The following is a 9,726-nucleotide window of genomic DNA, read 5'->3' as shown; positions in this document are numbered from 1 at the left end:
CACCTAATCCAGAGTAAGAGTATCTACCTGGAGAATTGGTCGTAAAGAATGTATTCTGGTTATAAAAATAACATCAATTTTAAAATAAACTCCCCATGAAGGAAAGACACACCTGCAAAGAAATTGAAGGTGGAGTGAACTGGTGCGATTGAAATGCAGATGGTCCAGAAGAAAACGGAATTTAAAGTGTTTAAAGAGCAAATGTCCAAACTCTCAGGTGGAGAATCTACGCTTTGCTGCAGATCTTCACCCTGTGTCTCCAAGAGAGGCTGCCTTGCTCGGGAGTTAAGTGGTTATAAGTGACGCTAAGGGAAGAAAGGTGGAGATCTAGGTTGTGCAAATAGGTCCAATTTCTCTTTCAGGGAAGTCAGCGAACACACTTCCAGGCCGTGGGGATCCTCTCTGTCATCTTAAATATGAGCTGAGTTCAGTCCAGGGAGTGCATGAATCTCGTGTGTGTCATTGGGCCAGCTGCAAGGGAAGACTGAGAGGGGTACAAGCCAGTAAGATTATGAATTCATCTTGTCCTAGTGAATACTAATGCGTGGAAATTTATAGATGGATGCGTTCACGTCTGAAGCGACTGCCTTGTGAATTTGCTGATCGTGCAGGAGCGGTATGCAAAACGGGAGGAGGAGGAGGAGGCAAGGAAGGGAGGGTGGCTCTAGGACCCATACGAGCTTTCCCGAGCAGGAGGTGGGAATTTTCCTCCAAGGCAGCAGGAGCCCGAGCCCGGGCTCTGAGCTCCAGCAGAGCCCGCAGCAGGAGCCCGGCTCGTCCCCTGCACAGCCGCGCACCCGGGTGGGACCAGCCCGCGTCCCCAGAGCCATGAACCGGCTGCCACAGCTGCTGCTCCGGGTCACCGCTCTGGGTAAGGAGCTCATTTTTCTTCCCTCTCATCTCCTGATTTTGCAAAGTCCGTCTTCTACCCAGAGGCTAATACTTATTTCATTGCCCCTTCCCTTTCAGCTTTAAAACCAGAAAAGCATTATTTTCAGAACAGTAGGGGAAAAAGGGGGGGCGGGGGGGGGGGAATGGAGATTGAAAGTACTGGCATGAAACATATGCGAAGTGGGTGACATACAGGAAAATAAATCTTGATTGTAAGTAAATTTTGTTTGCTGAAATGAATAGGCGATCTGTAGTTTTCGAAAAACTGCCGCTGTCGAGGCTCTGAGGCTGGATGCCGGCAGTCCTCGTACAAGGGTTTGGCATGAAACTAACAGCGATACCCTAGGACCATTTTGCCTCTCTGGTTTCTGGATTGTTTTCTTTGGGGCTGTTTTGGAGAGGGGTTAAGAGTTATGCTCCAGGAGTAGTGAAGGCTGCTTACAGGAAAAGGTGTAGTTTGGAGAGGATGCTTTGTCTAAGCAGAGAGATGAGGGACACAGATAAAAAGAGGAGTAATTGTTGGGACTAGGAAATAGATGGACTTACGAGCTCCCACCTAGAAAGTGGTTCTCAGGCGAAGTTTTGAAGGGAATTTTTGTGCTGCTCTGTTTGTCACCGTCAGCTCTGAAGTACAGCAAAAGAAAAGGAGCGACAGGAGGAGAGAGGAGAGATGTTAGGAGGGAAGCTGCAGGAATAGGAGAGAAGTTGGGAGGTGGCAGCGTGCATGCAACCAATGATGGGAGAGAACGGTAGGAGTGGGACACGTTTACTATATGTGCACAGTGGCAAGCAAATTTGTTATGAATATTAGGAAAGAAAAGCCTCTATCAGGACACGCTGAACTTCTCAGAGAGCTGCAGTTACATAGTACCCCCAGTGTAGATACAATGACTACGACGTGACCCTCAGACAGGATCGGGAGACACTTTGTATTTCTCGGTGTAACAGATCGTGTAACTTCCAGGGAAAAGGGGGAAAGGCAAACAGGTTGTTGGGCACCACAGCCAGCTCTTGCTAGCGCAGTGCACTTCCCCTCGCTGGCTAAATGATGAACTTGTACATATTTACTTTTATGTGAAGACACACTGGGACATCAGTTTCTAAGCAGGTTTTATAATTTATTCCTATTTACAATTGCATGCCAAGGCGTAGCACAGAGTTTTTGATTCCAGGCTTTTGCTGGTCTTCTGTTGGGAGGAAGGAGGTTGTTTTACTGTCACAGGGTCCCAGGACAAGTGTACCTGGTGCAAGCAGAGCTGTATGTCCCTAAAGTCTCAGCTTTCATGGCATGTGGTCTCATCAAGAATTGCTAAGTATCTTACCAGTATTTTTGGTGGAGTGGCTTACAACATGCAAATAAAGTAAATGTATGGAATAATAATTATATTTGCTGTATATTCAAGTCTGTGATACGAAGCATGTCAGTATTAGGAAAGAGATTTAAAAAGGGTGTGTTACAGAGAGAGTAAGTAAAGAGCTAAATGAAAATAAACGTACATTTTACAATCTCTGTCCAATCTTCTGCCAAAAATAATCTCAATCACCCCGGGGAGACTTCAATGCATGAGCATTTAACTATGTAGCTGCTGTCACAATCTCCACATGGGGATTGCTTACCTCGCTATGGGGGCTATTGTGGTCAGCTCTCAGACTCCATAGTCAATTAGTTTAAAAACCACTTGTATTTCCACTGTAAAATTTTTACTGGAGCATATTCTTGGAGTGGCTTGACATTTCCCTCTTTATTTGGAAAGCCCAAGGTCTAAGTGATGAAGGAATTTGCAGGTCTTCTCTCTCTTTTATTTTCCTGGCTGGCATACATGTTTCTAACGAGCTCCATCATAAAAGGATGATTTCAGAGTTCCCATCCACTGACAATTTTTGGCACATCGAAACACTGGAGGATGTTGCAACTCCTCTTGGTGCAAAAATTAAGACACTATGAGAAAATTGTAGAGAAGAACAGCAGGAAAAAACCCTCAGAAAAAGAACCACCAAATCAAAGGTAACAAAACCAGGAAAGGACTCAATCCACAGGGATGCATTGTTCAGTGTCAAAGCAACTTCAGAGTCTTTTGTAGGTTGAGGTTACATGCTAGCCTCAGGTCTCAGCAGGTGGTTAGGAAGAATGTGAAAAAAAGCCACCAGATGAATGTCTGAGAGACATTTTCTTTTTATTTTGAGCACTGATACTACTTTGAGCCTTCATGTTGGATTATTTTGTTTTGATTACTTGGGCTTGGTAAGGGGATGGGTAGATCAGTCCTTTTTTCTTCTGTGAGAAACTAGGCTGTGCTTGGCTAGATGTCATAATCTTGCCTTTGACTGTGGAGAGCCAACAATCTGCAAAATTACAGCACAGCACACATCCTGAGCAAACCTCAAACACCTTTCCAAATGTGTGGTCATGTTTATGCTGTTGCTCAGAGTTTAGCTATTGAGTATAACCACAGTCCATGAGATAATATTAGTAGAGGCACTTTGTCAGGATTTCTTTGCAGTCCCTTCCAAAGCTTGCAGTGCAGCCGTCACAGAATAGTGTAACTTACTTTCATTTCAGCCTGGTGAAGAGTTACAGTTTGGGGTTTTGTTGAATCCTTTCTGAGGCAGAGAAGCAAAGGAAGGTTGATGGCAGGTTTAGGAGTAAGACAGCCAGCTTTTTGTGTGTTTGTGGGATGGTCTATCAGCATGGCCATGATTAACACCTCATTCCTGGATGTTTGCATTTGTCTAACTTTCAGAAGCCCTAAACATTTTGTTTCTCTTCCTGGAGTTATCTGCCTCTCAGGACTGAGTTTTGTATAAGGAGTATAAACTGGCTGAAGTTTAATCAGTGCACATATGCGGGAAGATATAGGAGGACTCTATTTTGTTGTAAGCCAACTTAAACCAGTGCATCTATTTCACTGTTACAAACCTTGAGTGCTTTGTGTATCCCTTTGTTGGAGGAGAGCATGTCAAGCGTGGAAGGGATGGGACCCTGTGCTCTCTTTTGTCTCTTCATTGAAGAACTTCTCTCTTGTTTTCTTCTTCTTGTGCCTCTCTCTGCTCAGTTAAAGCAGCACACGGATACAGTAGTGATTTTACTTAAATGGTTCCTGCCAGAAGAATATTGAATGATCCTTGAAATTTGTCTTGTGAGTTGTATCCACGGTCCTTTTTTGTGCAAATGACAGCATGTTTCCATATACTGTGCCTAGTCTGAATATCCAATTCAAGGCACTATGGCTGTCACTGAAAGTCAAATGTTGGGTGGATGCCTTGAAATGAAAACAGGACAGTTCTTTTGAAGTCATAGCCATTACAAAGTTGAGGATTCATTGAAATAGAATGTAAAAGGATAAAAAAAGTTTATGGGAATCCCACAGTAAAGGAGCACATGCAGAAAAACACCATGGATTGCTAAACTGCATCAGGAGGGAGAACTAAGTTGGAGGAGGTAGAAACCAGGTAGTGAGCCATGTATACTGTTACTTTAGATCTGAAGTCAATGTCTTATGAGCAGCCATAGGAGAAATCATCTTTCTATGCAGGCTACATAGCTGTACAGTTTCTAATTAGTCCATGAGATCAAATTGGAGGAAAGGATGCCTCGCTCCAGTGAAGTTTCAAAAGCATTCCTCTCCCACTCCCTGGAGTCCCAAATGGATCCACAGGAGGGTCCCTGTCTTCAGCTTGCTTCTTTATATGAAGGAGTGCATGCTGGCTGTGCTGGTGTGTAGACGGGCATCTGTGATGTTTGTGACAAGAGTGGAGAGAAATTTTTATCTTGAATTAATTTTAGTGAAAACTGCTGATACTGTGAACTGTGTGACCCAAAGATGCTTCATAAAGTGGTCTAGGCTTTGAGCTGTTACACTTGCTCATTTGTTTTGTGTGTGCACCAGTTAGTTCATAATGAGATATTCAAATAAATCTACAGGTTTTAATTTTCTTTTTAAATTTCAAACTTTTTTTTTCAGAAAAGCCTTGCATTCAGAAATGTGAAATATTTATTTAAAAAGCATAAAACACGATTTAATATCAAATGTTTAGTTTTGACAGGAACTGTTCTAGTCCAATGCTCCCTGAAATGTGTTGGTCTTTGCAATTTTATGAAACTTTTGATCCAGAAGATTTTTAGGTTGACCTGTGATCAGTTTTTTGTTTGTTTTGATTTTTTAAAAATTTCTTTGGGTTTGCCAATATCTTAGAAAATCCAGTATTAAAACTTCCCGGCTATTTTTTAATATCACATTTCAGTTTGTACTTAGATTTGTGCATGCAGGTGGTTTCCCTTAGGCTGATGCTCAGTATTCTACATGCAGACAGTGACTGGTACTGTTTGTAGCTTGCTTTTGGATCAAATTCCTCAGAAATAAAAGAAACAAAAATAAATTTTTCCAAACCTTTAGTAAAAGCAGAAACACAAAGCAGCAGCTGAGAGGAGAGGCAGGTGAGCTCCTTGCAGAAATAAATGGAGAGGAAGGAACCCAAAGGGTTCATAGTTAATGTAAAATGATGGATGTCTATGGGAATACAGTTACAGCCATGAAACATCTTGCCTTCTGTATCTGCAGACTTTTATCTGAGACTCCTACGAGTAAGCATGATTCTTGTATTGAATCCTTAAATCAGAGGAGGAAAATAATGACATTAATTATGTTAATTAATTGGATCAGGCTTATAGTCTTTTCCTGCCTCTCAGCATCAGTCCTTCCTCTTACAATTCCTCTTCCTCCCATTCCATTATAATTGCTCCTCTGCTTCTCTCCTCTACTGGCATGTAAGAAACCCAGTGCCTTGATGGAGCCTGCTAACAACATGCACAAAGATGAAACCATGGCAGGTAGGAGAGCAGGCCAGCTTGGAAAAGGGGTGTAAAATTGTGGTGTTTGGTGAGAGGTGACTTGTAGCTGACAGATGAGCTCTGAGTGAGTAGGGAGAGCAGCTCCCTGGTGAGAGTGGTGGCAGATCACAGTGGTGTGCTATGAGCTGCAGGAGGAACACGTAGAGCCTTTGTTTCAGACTGTGACTGGTTCAGCAGCACTAGGTTATGGAGGGTCTGTGCCTGGGGAGTGCCACGTTCCTGCCTTTTTGCACTGCTAGCACAAGAGGCAAGTCAAGGTGCAGAACCTTTACAATTCAGCAAATGCAGTGTCAGGACCTCTCCAGACCTCTGCAGTGCTGAAAGGATTTCATCTCCCAGACAAGTGGCAGGGTATCCCTGCAGAATTCTGCTTCCCTCAGGTGTGCTGTTCCTAAGAGCTTTCCTCAGAGTGGTGTGCCTCCACTTTGTGGCTTTTCCCTGTTGTGTACCAGCAAAGATGACCCATGAGGAGAAATGGAAACAGAGGGAAATGCCTTAAAGGAAACAGAGAATTCCGGTCTTCCTCACCTAGAAAAAGCGACTCTGCCAACTACAGTAAAGAGCTCAGAATTTCAGTGAGATGTTCAGTCACAGGCCAAATGTGATCATTTTAGGAGAATTTCAGGTTGATTTTCTCTATGTTCTCTTTAACACAAAGCTGGCTGTTAAAATATTAAACTTTAGTAAAAAACTTCTTAAGATTTCTGACTGGTTTTATATTTATTTTAGGCATTTTGATTATATGATTGTTGTAGATCCCTTCCAACTGAGGTATTCTATTCTATCCTCTGTGAAGGTATAAACATCCTGACATCAGCACTGATTGAGTTTAAAAACCTATGGTACAGCAGCCCCATCAGAGTTAGTCAAGAGTGAGAGTGAAATATAGAATTATAATATAGAATTAAATGCTGAAGTCTTTTCACAAATCACTGATTTATCCTTGCAATTCAGATGAACTTTTGCCCTGTCTAATGGAAGAACCGTGTCTTTTAATAAGACATCACAGATTTTCAGCTAATTGGTATCTGAAATCCCATAAGCTTCAGCTTATCAGCCAAGAATGATGCATTTATTCATGTATTTCAGTTGCTCAGTTAGCTTTTTTTTTTTTTTCCCAGTTTGTAGCACAGCATGTGTTTGAGGGCATAAACAGCCAAACTTTCTGGAATTAGAGCATCCACACCTCTCCTCTGTGTCTATGTTTGTGGTGATACATATTTATATATTAAAAATATAGGAGTGAAAAAGTAACTGAGAGTGACAATAGTAAGTGACATGGAAGGATGTGATGGTGCTCTGCTGCACGGAATTAAGTACAGGAGGTGAGAAGCATCTATTCCTACATTGTTCTGGTGAAGAATTTTTGTGGCATTCAGGAGCCAGTAGAAACCCAAACTGCAAGTTTTTTTGCTGCCTTGAAGCAGAACTGACCATCACATTGGACTTCAGTGGGAATGGAACCAGACAGGTTACTGGTTCAGAGTCACAGTTCTCTGGAATCACGATTTCCACATCAGAGGTGCTGGTGGAAGCACCTGCTTCCCTGCAGTGATGCAGGGATGTTTTGAGGGGCTCTGCAGCTGTGACCAAGACCTTTTTCTGTATGCTGAGGGTGAACTCTGCTCATGCACTTTCCCTTGTAGATGTGCCTTACAATATCTGCTCTGCTTTGCTGGCCTTAGGGAGGCAGGAGGAAACTGTGGGGACACACAGAGAGGATAGGAGGTGGCCAGGGATGGGTGGTGAAGCAGGATGGAGGAATTCTGTTCCAATGGAGACGAGGAGCCCAGCCAGTGTGGTTTTGGATTACCAAAAGAAGGGTTAGCAGCTGTCAGCCTGAACTCGAGCAACCTCAGGCAAAGCTGAATTCACTCTGGAACAGAACTGAAGACTGGCTTTTCTTCACTGGATAATTCATTTGGTGGTTTTGCAGACCCATATGCTTTGACTAATATTTTAGACAATGTAAGAAGCATGGATGATTATGCTTAGACACTTATAATACCTTGGATGCCTTGATTTTTAAAAAATTTTCTGTTTCTGTTGTTATATTTAACAGCAGTTTAAATTTTCCAAGTATTTGCTTTTTATATTTTTTTCCTACCAACCTCTGAGCAATTAAAGACCTATTTATTACTTTGACTTCAGCAAATAGAATCACAGAAGAGCATGACTGCTTAAAATTTCCATGGTTTTTAACATGTTTTTAAAGTTTTCTCTTTGGCATTTTGATGTGTACTATGCTGGAGTTCAGATCTCTTTACATGAGTAACAATTTTAAAGCATGTAGTTCACAACAGGAGCATTTTCTATGTTTATAGTCACTGCAGGAACCCAAATAGTATTTAAAACCTCTGAAGGAAGCTTTCTTTAACCCCATGGAGGCAAGCAGTTCAGCCTAGATTTTAGTGAGACACTTGACTTCATCAATCTTTTCAGCCCTGATAGCAGAGTCATCACTTTCACTAATTTTTTTCAACCTTCCCGAAGTCCCACATGCCTCTGATAGATCACAAGATCTATCAGGTTCTCAGAAGAGTTTAAACTTTCCCAGAGCTTGACATTGTGTTTGTCAGTCTCTTGGAGTCCTAGAGACAAAAGTCAGCAAAATTTGCAAAAAATAAACTTGTGAATTAATTACAAGAAAAACAAGGTGAGTAAACCAAGATGGGTTTTATTTAGCCGTGTTAAAAGGGCTTGTGTCCCAGCTATTTGGAGGGATAGAAAACTGGGAAATGTATGAAGATCTAGGGCTGTGCTGGTTTGGTCTGATGAGACACAAGCATTTACCTTCCCTTCCAAAAGCTGTATTTATTTTTTATTTGCTAAATTTTGGACAAGGAATGGGTTTTTATTTCTTACCTTCTTATTTTGTTTCCTACACAATCTTTTTCCTCTCTTGTGTGCCTTCCTCTGTATATATATAATGTATGTGTGAAAAATAATGAAAGGAAAAATATGTGGAAAACCCCTTTGTTTTAAACATGTTGTCTTCCCTCCGTGGATGCAGTTATCTGAAACAGTACACTACTCAGGAGTTGCTTGGGATTTTGTGTCATAATATTTTTAATTACCTGTTTTATAGAGAAATAACCATTTTTCTGGGGATTTGTGCTGCATGTGAGTTTACAGGTTATCAGCTTTGGTAAATCTAGCCAATAGTTACTTTTCAATTAAGTTTCAGAAGAAATTACAGATCACTTTTGTACTAAGGTATGCGTAAACTGGAGAAGTTATGTTAGTACTGGTAAGAATTGCTTTGTGGCTGCAAAAAGAAGGATTGATGAGAAGTAACATCCCAATTATTACTGTTATTGAGATTCTTCCATTGAGAAAAGTGAGGAGTAACATATCAAGTTGTTTAATTCCACCTACCAAAAAAGCCCCATGCAGCCATTCATTCACTCCCCCAGCAGTTGGAGTGGGGAGAGAATCAGAAGGGTGGAAGTCTGAAAACTCATGGTTGGGATGAAGACAGCTTGACAGAGAAAACAAAAGCCACGAAGACAGAACACAACAAGGAATTTGTGCCGTGCTTCCCATAGGCAGACAGGTGTTCACCCATCTCCAGGAGAGCAGGGCCCTGTCACATGTAAGGCTTACTTGGGAAGACAAACATCATCACTCCAAACATCTCCCACTTACTTTTTCTTCCTCCCACTTTATATGCTGAGCATGATGCCCAATGGTTGGAATATCCCTTTGGTCAGTTGGGGTCACCTGTCCTGGCTGTGTCTCCTCTCAGCCTCCCGTGCACCCCCAGCCCCTCACCACTATGGCAACATGGAAAGCAGAAAAGACCTCGGCTCTGTGTGAGCCCTGCTCAGCAAAAACCGAAACCATCTCCATATCAGCAACCTTGTTCTCAGTACTGATCCAAAATACAGCCCCATACCAGCTGCTGTGAAGAAAATTAACTCTGCCCCAGCCAAAACCAGCACACAAGTAAATGCAGAATTTCAGAGATAGAAGTGCTGATTTTT

General features: G+C 42.0%; 1 protein-coding gene across 1 annotated transcript in view; it reads left to right on the top strand.

Annotated features, from left to right (window-relative positions):
• Nucleotides 1-618: 618 nt before the first annotated feature.
• The window catches only part of LTK (leukocyte receptor tyrosine kinase), a 97,509-nt gene continuing 88,401 nt past the window's right edge, over nucleotides 619-9,726 (top strand). The window contains exon 1 of the mRNA XM_014869194.2: nucleotides 619-871. Within this exon, the coding sequence (XP_014724680.2) occupies nucleotides 619-871 (253 nt within the window). The remainder of the gene's footprint in view (nucleotides 872-9,726) is intronic.

This window comes from Sturnus vulgaris, chromosome 6 (genome assembly GCF_052056855.1).
Source record: "Sturnus vulgaris isolate bStuVul1 chromosome 6, bStuVul1.hap1, whole genome shotgun sequence".
In the NCBI taxonomy this organism is placed as follows: domain Eukaryota; kingdom Metazoa; phylum Chordata; class Aves; order Passeriformes; family Sturnidae; genus Sturnus; species Sturnus vulgaris.
Note: the sequence above shows the minus strand (reverse complement) of the source record. Positions and strands in the feature narration are given on the sequence as shown.